Genomic DNA, 25,051 nt, shown 5'->3' with positions numbered 1-25,051 from the left:
TTAAAAAGTTTAGTTGTGAAATATACTCACCTTTCTTGTGAGTAACAAAACAGAATCACATTGTGATTTGTATCTTGTTGCCTGAAGCAACTTGCTATCTCCACTATTTAAAGGTTTAGAGAATGTCTCCTTTTCCTGCTGAGGGTACTTGGTACATGGAGGCTAGTGGGAACCTTCCAGAAATCTCCTTCTTACCAGTGGGTCACTGACAAATCCTGAAAAACTTCTAATGTTAAACTTCCTGTAAAGCAGTATATGCTAAGGCAGTTGCGCTTATTTTAAAGTCAATAAATAATTTAGTTAGTATCTACACAAGCCATGCCTTTGATTTAAATTATGGTAATAATGATAATTTAGCTGCTGTTGCCAAAATATGTGTTAACCTGTTGGATTAACACTGTAATACTTGTATTTAGATATAATTTGGTTGTAAAAGTGCCTTTCACTTGAGAAGCTGTAGTGCTTTGCACATTGAGCATTGTTGTTACTAGACTGAATGGAAAATGGAAGTCCTGAACAACTTAATTTTAAAGATTAAAAATAATGACAATTTGACCTGTAAATCAGTCTGAAAATAAGGCACTCTAGGAATAACAGATAAGGAAAGAGAAGTGATTTATGATATTGTTATCATTACACTATATTCCTGATTTAAGTGAAATTAAAGAAAAATACCAGTACAACTTGGTAATTTAATGCCATTATGTCATTTTTTGTAGTTAAGGATTTAAATCACAGTCTAGATGACAAACAAAAATGACTTCGGGAGCCTTAACTCCTAGATGAGTATAACAGAAAACCATCAGAAAATTTTGTAAATCATGCAATTGCTGTTCCTGTAAAATTGCACTATATGCATTGGAAAAATCTGTGATCATATATCTAATTATTAACTTCTATGTTAATTTAATTCACAAGTGTTTAAAAAGATTAAAAGTGGGGTCCAGTTCTTTTAAGAAGGAATCAGATAGGACCATAAATTGCCTGTAACTTTAACTTCTTGCAAACACTGTCTGCATATTCTTCTACCCCTGAAGTCTAATTCAAATTATTTTAGAACTAGTTTAACTTCTGACAGCTGAAATGCATACATTAGCTAGCTAGAGCCATCTGCAAGGCAAACACATTTTTACCTCATATGTTTTTAATTTGAATGTGTTGTCTTTCAGGCATCATCAGATGACATGCTATGACTGGTAATGAATTCTGGAATCATGTATATCCCCAAAGATTTCTAATCTGCATGGATTAAGGACAGTCTCTTGTAAATTTCAGTTATTTTCACACTTTGATTGTAAGTCTAAACAGTATTTCCTGGGTAGCAATCTAGTTACAAGAAGAGTTAATACCCCCAAACCCGGGATTATTTTAGGGAGATTGAGATTGCATAGGATTCTTTAAAGTATTATTTTTCACTTTTCATTGAAAAGGATAGTCATCTAGATTTTTATGTCAGTATCTAACATCATTTATTTTATACAGGTAATACAGTGAGGCTGCATGAGATTTCCTTTCTGCTCAGTCTGAATTTCATTCTCCAGCTCATAAACGGTGGAGTACATTATATGCTTAGCATTCTAATACTAATTTTTAATGACAGAGTAAAAATTATTTAAAATAATTAATTTTTAATGCTTGTATAAATATGAAATGACTTATCACGATCTTTTTATTGGTGGCATTTACTTTTTTTCTGCTTCATTGTCTTGTTTGAGGATAAAAGATTACATGTGGAGTATATTTTAAGTGATTGCTTGATTATGTTTTAATGGTTTACTGGAAATGTAGAAATATTTCAACTGAATGCTGAGAATATTTGATGGAAAATGAAATAGAATATTATTAAATTCAAATGATAACTATAACTTTCTCATCCTAAAACCAAACTGCAAATTTAAATAAGCCATCACTAATACAGTATCATAGTGATATGTATCACTTGTATAATGTCAATCTAGAAATCATGGAAACCCTTTTATTTCACTTGTAAATAAGTATTTAGATGTTGAGGGAATGAAGCTGGAGTCTTTCCAGGTTTTATGAAGTAGAATGGACATTAAAAAATGTGGCTGAGGGAAGGCAGCATTGCTGATGAGTGCTAGAGGAGTATCTGGTTAGTATATGCTGTAGTACTGAGGTCTAGAGTATTACTGAAACTCAAAAACAACTTAAGTATACATAGTATACTGACTGCTGCTACAGTATTAAAGGAAGTGCTAACAGATATATTTAAAATTTCAAACAATCCTGTGTGACTTTTTACAGTAGTAACACTTTTCATGTATCATGAGCAATGCTGAATGAAGAAGCATTTCTTTCCTGCCCAAGGATTGATGTGTAAAGGCCTTATGCCTCCTTGGGAAAACAGGTCCAGGCAGGCTGAGCCAGGACCTTGAGGACTTTCATTGTCACAGATAGGACAAGCAGATAGGTCATAAGCCACTTTTCTGTTCCTGGTCTCATTTCCTACCAGCCTTGAACAAAGCAGATATCTGTTTTCTAGGCAGCGGTCAGGAAAAAAATAACTTTGTGACATTAACACTGACCTTCCTTTCAAGGCCAGACTGAAAGGCAATCAGTACCTGCCACTGCTACACAGTACCTCCCTGGCAGTGGTTGCTTTGCTGTCATTTGCTTATCTGCTACTTCGCACCTTCATGACTTATTTCTTGCAAGAATTCTGGCTCCTGGTATCGTTTACAGACAACTTCTATACAGGGACCCCAAAGTCACTTTGAAAAGATCCTGGGGTTTTGTTTATATCTAGTGCTACAAAGTGTTTTATGAGCTTATTTGGCAGGTTATATATATTCCTTCTGTTCACATTTGCCACAATTTTAATTAAAGGTTGTAAAAAAAAATTAGGTCACAGATTCTTACCTGGGTAAAAGTTCAGAGTTTCAGAGGGGTATGTTACATCCCAGCACATCAAATGATTGAAATCAAAGATGCACCCCAGAGGACAAAAAGTAATGAAAAATAATAGCACATCACCTTGTCTCCATTGGGTAGGGTTCAGCAGTCACAACTCAAGCAAAAGACTTTAAGAAAACCGGCAATATTCAGGAATATTTGAATGAAGAAGAAAAGGAAAAGCCATGTCTGCCACCAGATGCCCTGGATAACTCTCAAGGACTTGCATGGGACACCTGTGCATTTGAGCACAATAGCAGACCCTAAAGTGCCAGGGGAGACTGTGTATCCAAACATGTACAGAGTGCCCTGCACAGCATTCAAAGGACAAGAAAAGGCATTTGGTCTCCTACATAACTTTGTCCTGCTGTGAGCCCTTCCTTGAGAAGCCTGCCCTGAGCTTTTTGTTCTACAGTGTCAACCTGCTGAGTTGCCCAGCAGCATTCCTCAGATCAAATTTGTCAGTTTATTAAGCACATTTTCTCCAGTGTGTATCAGAGATGAAGCTAGTCCTGTAGGATATGTCTCTAATAAAATAATTTTAGTGAAATCACAACATGGAATTACACATACCTTCAGTCTTTTAGGAACTTTTTTTTTTTTTAAATAAGAAATCACTCCGTAAAAATAGAATCAAATGAAAAGTGAAATGTTCTAAATAAAGATTGCATTTTATGTTAAACTTTCACAGAATAACAATGGAAAGTACTTTCAAGTAGGATTATAATTTAATGCCTTATTGGAAATGTAGAAACATTTCAACCGAAGAAAATGTTTGATAGAAAATGAAATAGATTATTATTTAAGTTATTTTAAACTGTTTTGTTTTATTAAGTTCATTTTGACAGTATGCATTTTACAGGATTACATCACACCAACAAAGAAATCCTAACATGTCTAAGACACTGGAGGTTTAGTTTACTTTCAGGCATAGGTAATCAAATGTAAGTAAATATAAAATTTGAACTTGTTTGTGCCATAAGAAATTCTGAAAACTCATTTCAGAAATTCCATCAGAATATATTTTACAGGGATGGAAAAAGTTTGTAAGACAAAAATCCAGCAGCAGTTATATATGAGAAACTGGATCTTCACCATGATGGCTCCTGTTGATTCTGCTGGGATCTGGATCATTGCTGACATCCATCATAAACAGGTGTATTTAAGGCTTATCAGGCTTTGGCTCCCAATGTAAGAAATCCTAGAGAACATATTTTGGAGAAAGGTGATCTTCAGCTCTGCATCAGGTCCCTTTAGAAGGAAGGCCTCATGTTGGGAATGCCAAACCGAGGCACCCAAAATTAGGAGGTGCTTTTGGAAGTTTGAATTTAAACCCTTACCTGTAAAATACCAGATTTTAGACTTTAAAATTTAAATCATAATAAAAAAGTTTAAATAACAGATTCTGAATATCTATTTCTGACAGATGACTCATACTGGAATAATACAACTAGATTTCTTGTGATTCTTTCCTTGGTACTCTTCTGAACTTTACTGAGGACTGCAACAATCACAGATTTCAGTAAGTGGAAGGAAAGATAACTCCTTAAAAGTTTGAAATGGTACCCAAAGAGAGATTGGTTCTCAAGATACCAATGACATAAAAAAAATTAAAATTAATTGTTCCAGCCAGGGAATTACAGATATGTATAGGAAAGAACAGAAATGGACAAATGTGGGCCAAGTTCTTCCAGCACTGCACTGACTTATGTTATTAAGGGAAACCACGATGTTCTACTCAGAACTTTCTGGTTTATTTGCACATTATTGAAGGATCCACTTTTTCTAGTCCTCAATGTGGTAAATCTTGTGTGATGACTTAGATTAATCATCTCAGTGGCCCTTTGTTGGACTGTCTCTAGTAGATCAGTATCTCTGTTGTACAGGGGAGTCCAGAACTGGACATAGCACCCCAGGTGTTGCCCCACCAGTGCTGAGTAGAAAGGAAGGATCACCTCCCTTGACCTGCTGGTCACGCTCCACCTCATGCAGACCAAGATACCATTAGCTTTCTTGATTCAAGGGTGCATTGATGGCTTATACTCAACTTGGTTTCCACAGGTTCTCTTCTGCAGAGCTGCTTTCCAGCTCGGTAACCCCCAGCATGTACTGGGGCATAGGGCTGGTTTCCAGGTGCAGGACTTTGCACTTCTCCTTGTTGAAGTGTATGAGGTTCCTTTCAGTACGTTTCTGCAGTCTGTCGAGGTCCCACTGGACAGCAGCATAACCCTCTGGTGTATCAGTCACTCCTCCCAGTTTTGACCTCTGCAACTTGCTGAAGGTATGCTCTGCCCCAGCATTCAGATCATTAATGAACATGATGAACAGGATAGGACCCAGTTTTGACCCCTGGGGTACACCACTAGTAACTTGCCTCCAGGTAGACTTTGTGCCACTGATCAAAACCCCCAGAGCTTGGCTGTTAAGTCCACTTCACTGTCTGCTATCACTGTCTGTCTTAGTCCTTTCTGCTAAATAAAGGCCATCTCTAAAGAGAGCTTGTTGTCTTGCTCCACATCTAGCCCAGAGCACTCCACAGCACATCTCGCCTCCTTTCTCTCAGCAGCTCCCTGGGTGCAGGGCTGAGCACCAGCAGAATGCTCTTGATGTCCCACTTTTGTCTCTTTCATCTACTTATGACTCCCCTTGTACAGACCTGGAATTCCCCAGAGGGGACTGTGCATCCCACATTTATGAAGTGGTCAGGATTGCCAAGGACAAAAGATGCTGAAGACACATACACAAATGCAACACTACACACCATCAAGATGGTTATTTGTCACTTGATAGCTATAATAGTTACTATTCCTCCCAGAGGTTCACTATTTTTATCTAAAAGTAAGCGAGTAAGTCTAAACTCTGCTTCTTTATCATCCTTTTCCATCTCAGTATCAGCAACTGTGATAATGCTGTTGCTGACATACGGTAAATATTTCACATGTGTATGTAGTATACTGGTAAAGGCTTAACTTAGATCTCAGCTTCTGTGAGCAGGCACACAGCTGTGAAAGAATCTATTCTGCTTCACAGTGGCTACTCCCCGTGTAGCTATTGCTTGGGAATTTTTTTTCAAATTGCGTAAGGGAAGCAATATGACTGGACCTTTGGCAGGTAGAAATGCTAACAAACATACCCACTGCTAGGCAAGAAACTCACACAGTTCTGAATGTGCACAAAGTCCCTTTGCTTGTGAAAGCTAAATTTAGTCTTGTCCTGGATTTCTGTTGCCTTCAACAGTTAACTGGTCTAACAGCACCAGGTCTGTTGCCTTCAACAGTTAACTGGTCTAACAGCACCAGGACTGAGTATTCTTCATTACCAGAATGTCTTAAGATCCACACCTTGCCCGAGGATGATTTCTGACAGAAGCTGACTGTTTCCTGGAAAAGTACTGAAACAAATTCAAGGCTGCTAGTATGAAAAGAATTAATTACAGTAGTAAAAAAATTCAACAAATCCTAGCTGAACCCTGAGCAGAAACAGAATAAATAGTACAACAAACAAGACATTGATTGAAAAAAATACTAAATTTTAATTCCACCAAGCAAAATCTAGTGAAATGAGTGCAAAACGTTACAAACAAATTTTATTACAAACATTTTAATACTATTGTAAATAAGAAAGACAACCTGGCAGAACAGGATCAATTCAACCAGAAAATTGCTTACAAAGGACCTGCTCTTGCTCCAACAATATCAACAGCATTTTACAGGCAGACTTCAAGGAAAAACAGATTTGAGCCTTTGAATTTTTATTGTAACTTTACAAAAGCATGTATCTCAAAAAAGCAATAAAGGACAAAAAAGTAGCTCCACTCTATAGGTGTTTTCCTATGAAGGATGTCTCAGAGTTGCAACAGTCTCCATTATATACATTTGTAATCTTTTAAAACTAATTATCCCCTGGAATTAATAACAACCAATATGAAGGAAAACAATATAGCCCAAGAAACACTTTCTTGTTGAGGCCTCGAAGAAAGGTCTAACACAGTTAGAAATGCCATATAAATTTGTCACTCCTACTAAATTTAGGAAAATGCAGCCACCCTTAGTCATCAATTCTTTCTATAAATGTACAAAAGGGGACAATATTGCATTGGATTTTTTACTCTCTTTTGTTGCCTTCTTCAGAATAAAACCATGGTAACATGCTCTTAAAACTGATGTAAGTAACTTTTACTTATATTACTTAGTGCCTATAGTATGTTTCCTATGTCTCAATATATTTTTGAATATTTACTTAAGGATAATGCTTTTCAGATATCCTGGTTAAATAATTTTAAATTATGTTACTACTGGAATTTCAGATGATGTCAGCTAAGTTAAAGTATTTTTTTATAACATCTTTTTATTTTAATATTTTCTGAGATCAAAAGATAGAAGCAATTTTGGCTTAATAGATGAATCAGTCCCTCTGTTGAGATAAGAGCAGTAAATTCCTAAGATTAGAGACACAACAAAAATTGCAGTTAGAATCCCAGTCCTGGCATAGATGAGAAAAATGTTTAGAATTATTGATAATATTTCAGCATACAGACCTACATCTGCATGTAGCAAAACATGAGCCCCATGTCCTAAAAACCTTAATTTTTAAAATACTTGTTTGTATCAATATAAAGTGGGAAATTCACCAAATGTTCTACTATGACTTTAAAAGTTTTTAAAAAGTTATGCATATGCCACCAGTAATGGAGTCAATTACCTTTAGGTAGAGACAAAGTAACTAGATATACTGCTATTACAGTATATTACATATATACTGACATTATTTCTGTCAGAACCATGACTGTGATGGTGAATTTCAATTATTATATCTCTTTAAATTTGCATATATTTAAAAAGATGGTAAAAGTTATTTAGTCCAATCAGTGTTACTAGACTTGTAATTTTTAATTCTACACATATATTCTCAAAGAGATTATTCCATGTAGCCTGTAAGAAAACTATGTATTAGTAGCTGATTTACTGCTGTTTTTCAGATTAAGTGAAAGTTTCTGGTTCTGATCACTTTATAGCCTATAAGAGACTGACCATGCTGGCCCTACTCCAGTAAAGAAGCATAAGCACATGCTTAATAAAACCCCTGAAATCATTCTATTTCATCATATCAGGCAGATGGCACCTTCCACAACACATTTCTCCTTGTTCTCTGCTAGAACAGGGGAGTACACCACCTACTGAAAAAGCACAGGTCTCCCACACAAATCCTGATACCAGAGGGACGACATACATATACTCACATACTCTTCTCGATGAAACCACAGTGTATTTTGGAGGGTCATACCCTTAGAAATAGAGGCTTCCTTGTACCTTCCTGAAAAGTAAACCCCTGAACTACCTTGTACCATTCTTCAGCACCCGATTCTCGAAATAGTTTCCAATATCCTATCTATAATTTAATAGATGCTCTTTCACTTTCATTTGAAAATACTGTGTAAAGCAGCAATTATGGAATGATTGCTCAACTGGCTGTAGTTCTGTAACTGTAACTCAGCAATCTATATACAGAGTAACTATAAAGTGCTTTAGAATTGTTTCACATGAAAGGTGCAAATAAATACTATGTCCTCTTATACGATCCCCCTGGAGAACATAGTCCTGGTGAGTCCACAATCAAATGTTACAGCAATTTAAAAATTATATTGATATATATACATATACACTGGAGAATGCTTCTTTCTCCAATATTTACTGGGGTTAGTGTCTCACGGCATCATAATCAGCAGGCCTGCTGCTTGCCCTCCATTAGCTGTCTTGCTGGATCCAAACACACTCATCTGGGTGGGTTAAAAAAGGTGCAGTGCTACTCTGGCAATCTGCACAAAAATGGTCCCTTTAATGTGCAGAACCTGGGGTTGTTAGTTGATTCCTTCTGACTGTCACTTCATGAAAAGATCGAACTGTCAGCACACTGCAGTATCTTTTTCTCTTTTTGGCTCAAAACTTCAGGCACTGTGTGCAGCACATCCCCACAACAGAATGCTGACAGGTATCAATTGTCAAAATTTCCCAGGATTTGGATTATGCCCTTGAAATAGCTCTAATGAATGTCTATACAATGCATCGTGCAGCACTGCAGTGCTTATAATCTCCTGTTCCCAAAAGATTTGACTACGAATGGGAAGATTATTGCTTTTATGTGTGAGGAATTGAACACCAATGAATAAGAAAAGTGTGCCAATGTAAGAGTCGAACCCCAAAATGATTCTATGGATCACATTCTTTTGTAGTACACAGAAATCCCCCAAGAACAAGCAGTATTGTATATTTCTACAGAGTAATTATTTTATATATTGGGGTAAATCCTGTTTCTACCAAAATCAAGGCAAAACTCCTACTGAATGAAGTTTGATCTGGATTTCACATTATATTTGGAACCAATTTCAAGTACTTTGTCACACATAGCAAAAGTATCAAATAGCCTCACAGCATGCTTGATGCACTCTATTACAATTCTGAATTATAAAAACCTAGTATCAAAGAGTTTGACTTCTTCAAGGTTTTTCTATTCAATTATTGTGGTTCACATGACTCTGCCTTCCTTAACTGTGATTACTACAGACTAAAAAGGGAAAAAGAAATAACAGAGAAAACAGAACACAATAAATCCTATTACCCAGTTGACTGAATAAATGTAGATTATCACCATGTCCATATCAAATCGCCATCCACGGCTATCATCCTCAAAGTCCATGTAGTCCATCCTGTGAGCAGCATGTGGGAAATGCCTCCTTGTTACAGTACCTGAGCGTCTTTGAAATCCTGCTGAAAAACAGACTAGGAGATAAAAATCTTTATAAAACCAATCACATTGAGTTAAAAAAAAAAAAGTTAACCCTCCTTCCCCCATTTATTTACAGAACAAATGGAAGCAGGAAGTCTCACACTTCATTGTTAGGTTTCCTCACTTTGTTGGATAAGAAGCTCTTTGTGGACTTGATTTTGAGATTTAAAAAGTAACTCTGTCTTTCATGTTTGGAAAATAGTGTGTTTGTTTGTTTGGATTTGATACAATAATGCTATCTGCTTATTTTATCCAGACCTATAAAACTTCTCTTCTGGTTCATTCTTCCACTGATTTTGATTCAGTGATCCAAAAGTGAAAGGTTCCATATACTGTAATTAATCTCTTGAGTAATTAATATCTGTATTTTCTAAGTCTACTCATCTGAATTCTTCAGTAATTGAGTCAAATTCTGATGTGTACACATAGTTCAACAGCGCAAATACATTTGAATTCTTATTTCTAGTATTTGAATTTTTTTTTTTTCAAAACACTCTTCCAAATAACTCCTTGCTTTAATATTATGTCTCTATATGATACATATGAGGTTAAAATTAAATTTTTATCCTACTGTTTGTATGCTGATAATACCTTAAAAATATACGGGCAGATGCAAACACAGCCTTTCAAACAGAAATAAAAATCCTGTGACTCCAAGAATGGCTTGAGAGTGGGGTCCTACCAAAACGTCCTTCCTCTTCATTCCTCCCCTGACTTCTCTATGTAGTAAGAGAAGTACTGTAGGAGCAAAGTTCTTGCATATGTCAAGATACGAGGTTAAAGAAGTGTCTTGTACAGCTGTATTAGACAGCAGAGGTGGGACAGGAAAGAGGCTGGGAGCTGTGCTGCAAAGGCAGAAGATCTGTCCAGTTCTGACGATAGACAAGGAGGGAATGCAGTCATACTGATCTAGATTTTTGTTCCATTTTCAGGTAACTCTCAATCTTTATGATGCATTCTTTGATTCTGGAAAACAGGTCTTTGCTGAGCTGCCCAGATTCTTTTCCCCTTCACTGACATCATGGCTTTTGGTGTCTCCAAGTGGGTAGGAAGTGTCCCTTTCAGTATGCACCACTGAACACCAGTGTGCCTCAGCGTGTGTTCCTCAGCTTTAAGCTACTACCGTGCTGCCTTCTAGTCTACCTTAATTACGCCTCCTTGAAATTCCTCAGTCTTCTGTTTTTGACTAATACAAATAATTGTGTATAACTGGTGTTCACATGCCAGTAATTTTCATTTCAACATTCTCAGATCTTACTCAAGGTATTATAACTGAGAAACATTTTAAAAAAATGTCCTAATACAGGACTGCTGGAATTTCAATATTTTTCCTTTTCAGTGGTGGGTATTTATTGTTTCTTTGTATTTTTTTCTGAATTAGCATTTTGCCCCAAACTTTTATATTACAATTGTTTCCACACCTTCCACAGAAAAGTATTTTCTCTCTTTGGTATCCTTTTTAAGAGAGTTAATTGGAGACTTTTTTACTCCAAATTACAAAGGGAAACTCTTCCTCCTGTATTCATTTAATGATTGCTTTACTTAGAAATTTGACTAGACTACTGAGATACAGAAATTCTTTCTCTGGAGAATCACTCACTGTTAGTCATAGCTGCATTTCTTTTAATTTTTTATTTCTAATGACAATTTGGATCAGTTTGTCATGTACAGATACCAAGTTTTTAGATTTGTATACATCAGAATCTCTTCAACATTATTTATTTTGTTTTGGAAACTATACATGAAATCTTCATGCCAGTCAAGAGAGTGATGATATTTTGATGGTTTTCAGTGATTACAAGCAGGCTAAGATTCGTCCCACAGATAAATATGCTATACTGCCTCTAAGAAAAAAAAAAAGTTAAAATTTCCAGGCATTTGCTTCTAAAGAGTTTTATATTATAATACCAAAAAATTTTATGCAAGTGCATGAGTTAAACATCCGCTTAAAGATGCTGAAGATCTGTTTCAAGTGTGATACGTACTTCCTTGGTTTTTATGCTATACTTTAGATTATGTTAAATTAAAGTTACATTAATTTAAAACAGTATCTTTGATTACTGAAAAATAACATTAGTAATTAGTAACAAAATTCTGAAAAATGTTAGTTCTCTTTACATATCCCTCTGTCAAGATGCAGTTTACTTGAAAAACACTCATTTAAAAACATCTCAATTTCAACCCTGTATTTATAAATTTCTTTTCTAACACTTGTAAACATTATTCTCAAATATAAACCTCGATATATGTTGTTATGTTCTGTTTTTTAAATTTGATTTGCAAATGGCATTAAATGTTATCACTAATGATGTATCATTCACTTTGCTTTTTACATGTGAAATATAGTGTGTATTATCCTCTCTGGAGGATCTTAGTCAGGACTGCTACCTGTGCTTTCTTTTTATTTATTTCTGTACTTAAAGTAAATATAACAGAAAATGCTAGATGCTGGGTTTGGATCAACAGTGATAATCAGGGAATTATGCAAACATGTAGCTACATTAGTTTTGACATTTGGACACATATTATCCTCATTTTGCATGTCTGTGCAACTCACCTTAAGCAAACCTGCACTGAGTTTATCACAGATTAGACTTTATAATGTAGTCATTCTACATTCAAGAACAGCAGTTTCAGTATTCTCTAATTGCTCTTCCTACAGAAAGCCACAGAAAAATTGTTGGTGCTGTAATAAAAGTATGTATACAGTCAGGAACTGCTTACTATACAGCATGTGTTATCCCTGTGGCTTCCCTGCATGCGAGTAAAGCTATTCAAAGTCGACAGCCAGTTATGTGGAACAAATTTCAATTCCATTGTTGAAACAGTCTCTTTTTTACCATCTGTAAACTGATTAAGCTTCATCTGAAAAGGTCAGTGGTACAACTATTATGTAAACCAAATTCTGCAACTTAAGAGAGGCTGACGAAGAGTAACTGTTTATTTTCCCTGAACTATATTACCAAATAAACTTGTGTACAGTACTGAAACAAATGATCAGATTTAGAAACCTTGTATGATTGTGTGCAAAGGTTAATGCAGACTCTATGATCCACCCTGTAACTACTGTCTTTAACAAATTCTGACATGAAAAATACCTTTAGATGTCTGTCTCTACAGCTGGAGTGGAAATAAGTCATGTCTCTGCATCTGATTCTAGCCATCTACAGATAAAAACTGAGAGCTGTAGAATTCCTCAAAAACTGTGCAGCAACACAAAGTAGGGGTTTGTATTATGAAACAGAATAGCTGAGGGAGCTTCAAACCACTTATAATCTATTTGCTCCTTTGTATAAAATAAACCCTATCTCATTGATGAAAACAGTCCCTAAATAATTTATACACAGTCATGTATTTGTTAAAACACATATTTTACTTAACTTTCTTTGTGCAAGCCTGTGTTTCTATACCCTGAACAAGAATTTCCACTCAAATCCCATGCGCATGCAAGCACAGTGCCAACAGTCTGACAGACTGTTAGTGGAAACCTGTTACTAGATAATAAAAACAATGCTTTGTGCAAATCAGACTTTTATACCCAGCAAAGCATGCAAATAAAAAAGGATTTTCACCATAGGCATACCTGTTGCATGTGTCCTTGCCAAAGTTTTTGCAACCTCCTGTTGAGGTACTAGTGATACTCAAAATAAGACTACAGACAATTAAAATATTCTCCCAATTTTATAAATTGACTGACCTCATTTTGCTTTGACTAAAGAATGTAAGATATGAGATGGAAAATTTCATTCTAAAAATGTGCCCAAATGAATACCATGCAAGCTATAATAACCATTTACATTGTAAGTGCTCATGTAAAATTAAATTTCCTAAGAACAAGTGTTCTTAGGAAATCAGATGTACCAAGGTCATTTTGATGCAGTGTCGTCTTTCTGATTATGAGCTGCAGCAGATAGAGCTACTGAAAGACTATAGAAAAAAAGGCAGATAGAGATTGATATCTTCCCATATGTGCCCTTGCAGCACCCAGCAGTTTAGGACCCCGTGCTTTGGAAACTGTGCCCAGAACAGTGTGTTAAAATGGCATTGATAGGATTTTCCTTCCTTGCATGTGTCTATGCATACTTTTGAACAAGATCTCATATCACCTCCAATTACTATGCTTTGTGTCCTTTGGTGGAGTAGTCTTAGAGGAAATAAATTGATTTCCTTTAAGGTGAAACTATATCAGAAGATGCACTACAAGAACTCTGATGTGTTCCAGTAATATGCTTCAACCACTAATAGGCATTCAGCCCTTGGGACTGGAAGTAAGTTGCCCCTGTTGCCTAAAATGCAAATGTTGACATCTGGCCCTCAGCACCATTTTTTTTTTCACTATCTGTGATGGCTGATATAATTGCTAATGCAAGAATGCCTCTGAGAGACAGTGAACAATATTTCCTAAAACATCTTTATGCCATTCATAGCTTTACAGACCTCTTGTATCTGTTTTTCGTAATATTCTTTACAAACAAAAAACTTGTAAATTTCCTTCATATGGAAAAGTTTCCATATTTCAGATCATCCTTTACACATTATGCTTCACCACGCTTTATCCTTCTTTGAGATGATGTAATCTAAAATTATATGCAAAACTGGACATGTGGGATCACCACAAATCTAGAAAATGACATCATGTTTTCCATTTTGTTATGATCCTAATAATTCCTGCTTACATTTTGGCTATGGCTGCGCATTGAATGTTTTCAGAAAACTAATCACAGTATTACCCAGATCTCTTTTCTTAAGTGGCAAAAGCTAATATACAACTCAACATAGTGAATATTCTGTATTATGGAGATTGCATAGCCTCTGTGGGTAACTGCTCCACCACTTAACTGTGATCACAGTGTGTTTTTCTTACTTGCAGTCTGAACCTCTCATATCCATTATTGCTCATCCTCCTGCCATGCACCACTGTGAACAGCTGGTCTGTCCTCTTGGTGGTCTCCTTATAGGTATGGTAAGGCTGCTTGGAGATCATCCTCAAAGCCTACCCCCCTCCAGACTGAACAAGCCAGCTCCCTCAGACTCTCCTCACAGGTCAGGTGCTCCAGGCCCTCTGCTAAACCTGCTCCAACTTACTGCTGTCTTTCCTGTATTGGGGGGTGGGCAAAATTGTATTATTTTAGATGTCATCTGCTGAGTACTAGGGGATAAAAACTTCCCACATCTACTGCTGTTCAGACATGCTGTTCATAAAGCCCAGGATGCTGCTGGCCTCCTTTGATGGCAGCTGATGCACAGCTTGCTCTCCATCAGGATGCCCAGGTCTTTTCCACAAAGCTACTTCCCAGGCTGTCTGTGTCCAACCTGTCCCACTGCCAGGGACTCTTCCTTCCCAGGTGCAGGATTCATCATTTGTCCTTATTGAATTTCACAAGGTTCCTTTCAGCACATTTCTCCAGCCTGTCGAGGTCTCTCTGGCCACCCTGCTGCTGTCTATCAAACTGTTCTCTGATTTATTGTCCTCTGCAGATCTGATCAGAGTGCATTCTGTTTCCTCCTCGAGGTTGCTGATGAAAAGAACTGTTAGCTGCTGAGTTCATATTTACTATCACCAGTGAAGTGAATAATTTAGTACCACTGATCAGCTGAATATGTATCACTTTTCCAAATCACATATTAATGTTCTGAAATACACAGACTGTTGTGGGGTTCCAACAACAATCCAATGTAGTTTGCTACATGCTCTTTTACATCATACTTTCCATCTTCTACCTTGGTCTGTTTTTCTTTTTATATGCCCTGCTGAAAGGACCTTTATCTGCTGAAGCACCTGCTTTACTGTTTCAGCCCATTTCTCCTGTCTGTCTTGGTCTCTCTGAATCACAGAATCACCAAGGTTGGAAAAGATCTTGAAGATCATCCAGTCCAACCATCAACCCAACATTAACAGTTCCCAGCGACAACATATCCCTCAGTGCTAAGTCGACCCGACTCTTGAACACCTCCAGGAATGGGGACTCCACCATCTCCCTGGGCAGCCCATTCCAACAGCCCGTTCTGTAAAGAAATGCTTCCTAATATCCAGTCTAAACTTCCCCTGGTGCAACTTGAGGCCATTCCCTCTTGTCCTATTGCTTGTTTCTTGGTTAAAGGGACTCATCCCCAGTTCTCTGCAACCTCCTTTCACGTAGCTGTAGAGGGCGATGAGGTCTCTGAGTCTACCAATTGGTCCTCCAATCTGTTGTCATCTGCAGACCTGATGACAGCATGGATAAATGGACCAAAATTTCTCAGAATTCTGCACTTTTTTCAAGGATAAAGTGTTTTTATATTGCTTTCACAAACAAGATGTCATCTGGAACTTCTTGCATAAACACCAGCCTTCCCCCACATGCACATCATGTGGCATCATATTCTGGTTACGCTACTAATATAATAACTAAATTGCAAGATTGCTAGTTAAAATAAGCTGTGAGATCTGTATTTCCAACAAAGAAAAAGGTATATATTGCTAAAGAGGTTTATGAGAGGATGGCACTTATCCTGTGTGAATGACTGCAGGCATGTCCCATTGACTTCTGATCTCATGTCCTAAGCTCTAACTCAGTCTCAAGCCCTCCACCAAACTCAAGTCCCTGAAGCATCCAGTTCCCCAAATGAAGGCCACTCAATCACCACCCTTCTCAGATCCAGAGTTTTAGTTTTTCTCCTCCTGCTGCATGAAAAGCTTGAACCTCCCTAGCCTCCTGTCTCAAGACATTTCAGCTCCACACACATACTGTCACAGAAGTCAAAATCTCTTTTTTTTCTAGAGAAAACCCGCAAATTCCAAACTCCTCTTATCTCAGAATGCACACCATAACCTCCACCTTTCCTATGCTAAAACTTCTACCATCACTTTTCAAGGTCTTTCTCACTGCCAAGTCCAACCACCTTCCCAAACCTCCCTCACTATCCTAATTCTACCTTCCTTTCACTTTTTCTCTGCTGTCTTTGAATATTTCTTGGCTCTTGCCCTTCTGATTTCACCTATGGGCTTCCACTGGCTGCCAGCACCTTATAACCATGTGTGACTAAACTTACATGATGGCCTAAATATCTCTCCATTCTTTTTCCATTCCCAAAATCCAAGTCCTGCTTTCTGCTAGCAGTTGGGCTTTAGAAAACCTGGATGTAAAATGTACTTAAGCTGGACATAATCCTTATTTGAAACCATTTTTATGTTCACTATGATGTCTACCTTACTAGCTATAGGACTTCTACAGGGCTTTTGGTTTCAATGTGGAAATGTGTGACAGTCCCAGAAAAGTAAATTCTGAGTAAGCAGTTATTTGCACATGCATAATATGCAATTTCTTGAACTCAGTGTGCATACAATACAGAGTCCTTCTGTATATGAACAAATCAGCAGCATTCAGGCAATTTCATGGGGAATACACAGTAACTGCTTTTCAAGACATCAAAGAATGTTGTCTGCAAAGGGTCTAGAAAAGCAACTGATTACTGTGAAAATCTGAAAAACCATGTCCTGAAGCCTTTCATATGGGGCACAAGATTCAATTGCATTAGGGCACTCCTTTTTATAATGCAGAGTGGTTAGGAAACAGTGTTCACTACTGTTACAACCAGCTTTTTGTTTCGTGAATTTCATAGAACATTTGACATAAGAAAAAGAACATCGTGCTATATACAAAACTATTCAGAAATCCCAAAATGTGGTAATGCCACTAAATGACATAAAATTAATCTGTTGAAGTAAAAAGTTTATAAAAACTGCAGTTCTCAGAATCAACCACCATGCAAATAATGCTTCTTGCTGATCAGTATCAGCATAAATATTGGCACTTATATCTAAGAATCATCTCTACTCTCTTAAAACTTTAAAAATCCTACATGGATCTGGGAAGAGATATACACAAATGAACCAGAAATCACTTAGCAATTAAAAGATAATTGCTAAATTACCCAAAATAATTCACTGAATTTCTTATAGCATTTACATGCTTGCAAATATTTATTTCATACTGCTTTCCATATTACTTTCAAGATTATAAATAGGATCATCGATTCATTTTTTTGGTAGCTATTCTCAGGGATATGGTGTAGTTGGGAACTGTCAGTGTTAGGTTAATGGTTGGACTGGATGATCTTCAAGGTCTTTTCCAACCTAGATGATTCTGTGATTCTGTAAAAATGTGTGAAGGCTAAAATACCTCTTGCTATTTTATAAACTAACAATTCAGCTTTTACTGATTAAAACACAAACCATAAAGCTAGCTAGTATATCTTATCAAAGAGTTGGGTTATTTGAAAAGAAAACAAGAAAAAGCTTTAAAATTAATGAAAAAAATCCATAAAGACACATTAAATGCATGCATACACATTTTATATTGACTGCTTTCCATAACTAACATTTTCACTGATTTATTAAATATGAAATCTATATTCAGTGACTCCTGTGACCAGTCTCTCTCATAAATTCAAAGCAAAACTAGAACAACTCATGTTTTGTATCTTGGGCTGTTTATTTCCCTGGAAGCAAATGACTCAAGAAGCAAGAGGTCTGTGGGAGGGCAGAATGAGCTTAGAAAACATGCTCTTCCAAACATCTGTGTTTATTCCATAATTATCAATACTCACAAATACAAGCTAATTGACTAGTTTAAGCACTGGAATGCATACTAAACCAAGAGTAATTAATCTCACATTTCACAATGTAAAAGCCGTTTGACTGTGGAAGCCATGAATGAGTTTTTACAGCCAGCCAATAAGATTTTTTTAACTAACCAAGTGAACTATTTGTTTGCTTTTTTATTCTTCCCCTAAGCCATAACAAACTAAGTACCAAACAGGCAGGACACAATGTAACATCTTTTAAAAATGACTTATAGCAAAACATACTCTCCTACTTTAAAACCACTTTATTTCAAAATTCAATTAAGGGTGATAAAATAAATACACAGATGAAATAAAAATAATATACAGTAATTGAAATGCATGTCCTTGTTTTCAGGGTGCAAACTAGCTCTGTGAGTAAATGAAACACTGGCTTTTCTAACTGCCCTCCCCTTCACCATACTTGTTCTGACTGCAATCCATATAGTTTTGATGACTGATATCAAAAAATGAAGCTGCAGATTCTCCCTCTGAGATCATGTCATGGATCTAACTGCACAGTATGCATACATTCTAGACCATAAAATGTCTTCCATTAATTTTAAAGGTAAGTTTTTCACATATATATTGATGAGGTAGATAAACTGTATCTTAACAGTGAATTTAACTTGTGGACAACTTCTCTCCTTGCCATGACAGTGCAGACAACAAAACCCAGGGAATCTCAAACAGCAACCTGAAGTATTTAACTTTCCATGGTATGTGCAATAATCTACAAGAAAAATTAATTTTAGAAAGTATTCAGAATATTCTATTAATTTTATCATTAATTTTTAATCTATTTTCCATTTCTCTTACACCATCTTTTCACTAAATCTCTTACTCATCATCATCTCAAACTCTATTCACCATCAACACCCTATTCTGTTGTTCCTACTTTTTATCACTGAACTTTTCTAAAAATCATGTTGCAAGTTTATGTTTTCTTTTCATTTGTCATCTCACTGACAAGCTGATCAAGTACTGTATTTCAGCTGTCAGCAATTCTTGCTAAATTTTCATTATAAGTGCCTTCACCCTTTTGTATCATATTGTTGTAATGGCAGCACGTCCCTCCAGTTTCATTCTTCCTTGCAACTCCTCCCTAACCACTTGCACCCCTTCAGGCTCTGTTTGTTCAGACTGCTATCGTACAAAATATGTAGAGGCAAAGCTACTGATATTTATAGGTAGGCTTAATATAATAGCTCAAGATGACTGAATAAGTATAAAAAATAGCATTAAAAAGGATCTTGTACTGATGCTTGTCTCTAGTGTGAATGCTACTTGGCATACTGCTCAATCATCTTTAGATACTTATTTCTTGACTTGCATGATTGCTATATTTTGTTAAAAAAAATTAATACTAAAGATCATTTAACAAAAACTTCACAGATTTTCGTTATACAGTGCTCTCCACAAATGTTTCAGTGCTCAAGGCTTCAATGTTTTAAGCCAATTTTAGTGGAACACTGCAAGATAACAGTTATGCAAACGCTTTCTTAAAAATAAATTCATGAATCGGCTCTACTTGTCTTAAGACAGTCAGTCTGACAGCAAAGGTCAGAGGCAATACACAAGATAGGCATGGCACAGCCTCACCACACCCCTGTGTAAGACAAGGCTGTGTGTATCTACACAAAGCATTTAGCTTATTTGCAAATCTATCTGTCTGGCAACATGCCTCCCTTAATTTCTCCATAGAAACAGGTGAATGACCTATCTTGGAGCCATGACATTGTCTTGGAACAAATTCATATTCAGTCCTAGCTAATGACAACCCCAAAAATTTCTACATCCCATCTGAGCAAACAAAAGGAATATTAATTCCTCCAGAGAATAAAAGATACAAAGCACAATACTGTATCTTGAGAAAGCTGTCATAGTGTTTCTGAACTGAAAGTTTTCTGATGCTGACAGTACTTAACCAGTTTTTAGGAAGGTGACCAAGGTATTATGGAAAGAGCTGTCTGAAAAGGCTTCATATATGTTCAACAGAAAATGAAAAACAAATTTTCACAAAGAAAAGTAACTTAAAGGGTTATAAAGAAAGAAGCTATTTAAAATTAAAATGCTTGTGAAATGTTAGAAAATCCTTCCATCAGTCTTTCACTAAATGTGTAATGGTAGTTATCTCGGACTTTTTGTGACACCATTTCAAACATCCTTTTTTACTTAGCTAAGATATTCAACAAGTCTCCTGACTTTGCTGTTTGCTCATCTCTTGCTTCTTTGAGAAGGTATGGTTAATCTGGCTCTGATCTAATAAAAATACAATCACCTTTTCTTCCTTAATATTCTCACACGTCACCTTGAGTGCTTTCATGCTTACTCTTTTGACCTTAATCAAATTCAGATTTCAGCTTTTGTCTTCATTTTTAGGGGTCTCCAAAACTCTGCTTTGCCCAAAAAATGTTGTCTCACTTTTTATAATTATGCTATGTGAGTACCATATTCCTCCAGAATTCCTAGCAGTTTTCTACCTAATAAGTGCTCTAGGAACAAACTGAACGCAGGTTCATGTCCAAATTATGTAATGGTGTCGATCTATCTGTGTCACTTGTACAGATATATGAAATCCTGTCCATGTTAGGTAGCAGAAACAATGTACATATTCATCCTACTTCCTTTTCTGCTAACTCACTGATAATAATGAAGCCAACATATCCCTATATTCTACTCTCAGACAAAAATTCTTTGTTACTCTTACAGTAAATGGAATTTCTATGTAGGCATCGAATCAAAAGACTGAACACCAGGCAAACTTAACTTTCAAGGTAAGATGTGTTTACACCAGCAGAGCTGAAACTCTTTAGTGGCCACTTCAGTACAAAATGCTCTCCTATGCAGTGGATTTCAGTGCTACGTGGATCAGGGGAGTATGCAGGGGATGCATGTCTGACATAACTTTTACTAAACGTAATTAGTTCACAGCTAGTTACGAATATAACCAATTTTACTGGTCACTGCTCAGTGGCCACAATCTTTCTGACATTCTATTTGGCATAACTGGCAAGGATCACTTTCCACTTCCACTAAAATGCACAGAAAGATACTTGATAATTCTTGCCAGTGATAAAAGCAGAAGGCATCTTTGCTTCCACTTGTTCACAGAGACCTGTCATAACCTTAATTAGTCTCAGCAGAATCTTAACACAAAACATTTTACTCTCTAAACAAATTCTGTGATGAAAGACTACCACTTCAAAAAGATAGTAATCCAAAGTTTAGGGTGGCTTAACTAAGATTATGTATAGCTTTAACTGTCTTTAGAAGTCAAATGATAAATATTTATGTAATCTTATTTAATAAAGACATAAAATCTTTTTATGATGCCTAAGTTAAAATTGTAATGGAAGACATCATTGTCATCAAATTGTAGGATATAAGAACAGGCATACTAAGAATAGACTAAAGGTCTTCCTACACTACCATTCTTTCTCCAACAAGGTCAAACAATGAGGAATTGGTGAATGACAAGAAAAGAACGTAAGAACAGGGAAGCACATTGCAGTACTTTCCTGGTATTCTCTCTCAGCTCCCAGGGGCTTGCAGTTCAAGGATCTCCACAGGCAAATGTGGTATCTTTGTGTTTAATACACTTTACCCCATTTTTCCTCCCAGAATCTGCCATTATTTGAACCCATGCTCTGGGATAATGATAATTTTATTTAATGTCCTCTAGTTCTTTTATTACGACAGTGCATAACAGCAGCCTATTCACTTCTGCCATGCCTCTCATGATTTTAATTACCTCTATCATCCTCCCTCTTTAGTCATCTCTTGTTTTGGCTGAAGCACTCTAGTCTATTTACATATTTCTCATCAGGAAGTAATTTAAAACTGACATCCTTATTTATCTTCTCTGTACCCTTCCAGTTTACTACCTCCTTTTGAGATGAAAGGCAAAACAATGTAAACATTGCTGAAGATCAGTCAGTACCATGACAGTCTTCTTCCACTGCTTGCACTTGGCTTTCATTTTTATTATCCCTAATATTTCAGTACTGTAAGCAAATGTTATCACCTCCATTTCTAGAAACAAATACGCTGGATAGTACAAACAGTACCATATACCCATCTAAGGACCAGACTGCTAATGTCCCTCCAGAACACATCAGCAATTAGAAAAATTTTTCTCTGCTAATGTCTTCTGGAGAAAATGCGTTATTTATTTTCATCCTTTGTCTGGTACATTTTAACCAGATATTAGTGGATGAGAGGACTTTCCTTTTTATCCTGAACACAGCTTTGTTTTTTCAAGCATCTTCGAAAAAGAAACTTCTTAAAAGGTTCCAAAAAATTTTGGGATTTGTAAGCTGCATGGTGAAAAGCACAATACCTCTAACTCCACTACAAGTTAATTTGGGTCCCTGTGGTACAGCTGTGGGACCACGGCTGTGTAAGAGGTCTAAAATGTTCCTAGTTTCTCTTGCCGGCCAGTATGAACACTTGGTTCCCTAAGCAGAAATAAAGACGTCAATCTTAATATCCATTCAGGGACATGTCAAGAAATATATAGGGAAAGGCTACATATAGTATGTTCTTTTGCCATGGCTATTCTATCACAATCCTTGGAGTTGTATAATTTTAGCTATCAACATTACTGGTACATCAGTCTTAGAACATCGTGGTTAAATGGAAAAAAGGAATCCTGGTGACACATATAGACTGGCAAGAATTAAATTCCCTTCAGTGCATTCATGAACCAATATGACTGAGCAGCCATTAAATTATGAGAGGTGTATCATTCTCCTACTAGCTGTGGATGCAGTCTTCAGGACTGGAAAAAGGCTACAAAATATCTTTTCCAATAAGAGTGTGGCTTGGAAGAAGTCTGATGAACAGTCTCTACAAAACAGCTTAAAAGCTAAATAAGGCTGTTGATACTTACACAATGCTTTGGTGCTAATACTGTTGGCAAAACAGCAGGGACAGAAAGTGGCAGTGCTAACAGGGCTGAAGCTTAAGACATCTCTGTGGCACTGACCTTTGTACCCTGAAGTTTCCCTTCCATTTTATTTTGGGTTTTTTTCAAATTCACTTCTGCTTGGAGAGTTGCAAGAGTGAAGGCTGAAGGCTAGTCAGAGGGAAGCTATGACCTTTGGACCTTGGAGCAAGAAATAAGTTTTGTGTTTCTTACCTGATGGACCGGATGGAGCTGAAAGAACTTGTGGGCAATGAAAACAGGTGCGAGTGTTAGGGTGCAAGTGCTGACAAATCAGCAAAATGACAAAGTTTCAGTCAGTGCAGCTGACCTAAGACACACTCAAACAACAGCGCTTGGATTCCGTGTTTTCTGTCTTAGTATACTATACACCTAACAGACGCTCAAAGACAACACTTCCCAGTAATGTGTGTCTCCTTGAGGCAGAAAATTCAGATACTGTGAAGACTGTAGACTGTAAATGCATTGACAGGACAAGAGGTAATGGCCTCAAGTAGTGCCAGGGAAGGTTTAGACTGGATATTAGGAAGCATTCCTTTACAGAACGAGTTGTTAGGTGTTGGAATGGGCTGCCCAGGGAGGTGGTGGAGTCCCCATCCCTGGAGGTGTTGGGTTGACATAGCACTGAGGGATATGGTGTAGTTGAGAACTCTCAGTCTGAGGTTAATAGTTGGACTAGATGATCTTCAAATTCTTTTCCAACCTAGATGATTCTGTGATTCATCTTGTGAGAAATGCATGTGTGCACATTAGCTTTTTGTGATTCCACAAGATATACTGAATGATTTGAAGTATTCTGGCTAAAAAAGGAAATAATTCTGTTGAAGAAGCATTGCATGGTCCCACAACTGCAGTCTTGAGTAGTATATTAAAGGAACAAACAACTTAAAACAAAGGAATGAGGAAGTAAGGAAATTAACTGAAAAAGTACAGTAAGGAAGGATATAATAGTAGGACTTGGGAAAAAATAGCTCAATATAAAAATTATTCTGAGAGATGACTTATACTCCAGCATTTTAAAAAATACATAAAATTAATGCTACACATTCTATTTTTAGGAACACCTATCTTGTTTCTCTTCTCAGTAGATCACAGCATCAGAAACTTGAAAACCAGTATCACTTTTTTTCTTCTTTTTAAACTGAGAATTATGAACTTGAAACCTAGTTGAGGTAACTTTATAGCTGTATATTTTCACAGTTGTTAATATCGTTCCTTTATTGCTTATCTGACTGAAATCATGTTAACAAGAACCTTGAATGAGGAAAGTAGATTTTAAAGTGTTGCACCCCAATTTTAAAGACAGAAAGATACAAAAATGCACCAACAATTATTATTAAAAGGTTTCACAACATTTCTTTAGGAAAAAAAAAAAAGGTAGGAAATTGCGCACCCCTTTTCTCTAGAGAATGATTCCACAAAAGGACATGGCATATGTGACCTACTGAGGTGGTGGAAATTTCTGCTAGTATTAGCAGATGTTGAAAACACTGTATCTTGCAAACCTTGACTGGTGCAGAAGCCAACAGCTTTTTATTAAGTCACTAAACAGATGAGATCAGTAAAGAACTAGCATAGAATTCGTTGTATGTGATATCGAGGAAACGTTTTCTAGATTAAGGGTTTAAAAAACCAGATTAAAATAATGATTTCTAAATAGGCTTTCTCACTTTCAGTTTAATTATCATATTTTAAATAAAAACATGAGCATAAAAACAGTTGGAGGGAACTTCCTATTAGCCTAGGAATAATTATATCTTGAAATAGTCACCAAGAGTTGTAACTCTGAGGTTTCATAAACCT

At 36.6% G+C, this 25,051-nt stretch overlaps 1 protein-coding gene across 1 annotated transcript in view; it reads right to left on the bottom strand.

The window, feature by feature from the left end:
- Positions 1 to 6,463: 6,463 nt before the first annotated feature.
- The window catches only part of RNF180 (ring finger protein 180), an 84,637-nt gene continuing 66,049 nt past the window's right edge, over positions 6,464 to 25,051 (bottom strand). The window contains exon 6 of the mRNA XM_074931834.1: positions 6,464 to 9,677. Coding sequence (XP_074787935.1) covers positions 9,475 to 9,677 — 203 coding nt within the window. The 3' untranslated portion in view covers positions 6,464 to 9,474. The remainder of the gene's footprint in view (positions 9,678 to 25,051) is intronic.

This window comes from Athene noctua, chromosome Z, assembly GCF_965140245.1.
Source record: "Athene noctua chromosome Z, bAthNoc1.hap1.1, whole genome shotgun sequence".
In the NCBI taxonomy this organism is placed as follows: Eukaryota; Metazoa; Chordata; class Aves; order Strigiformes; family Strigidae; genus Athene; species Athene noctua.
The sequence above is the reverse complement of the archived record's forward strand: the minus strand, read 5'-3'. Positions and strand labels throughout refer to the sequence as shown.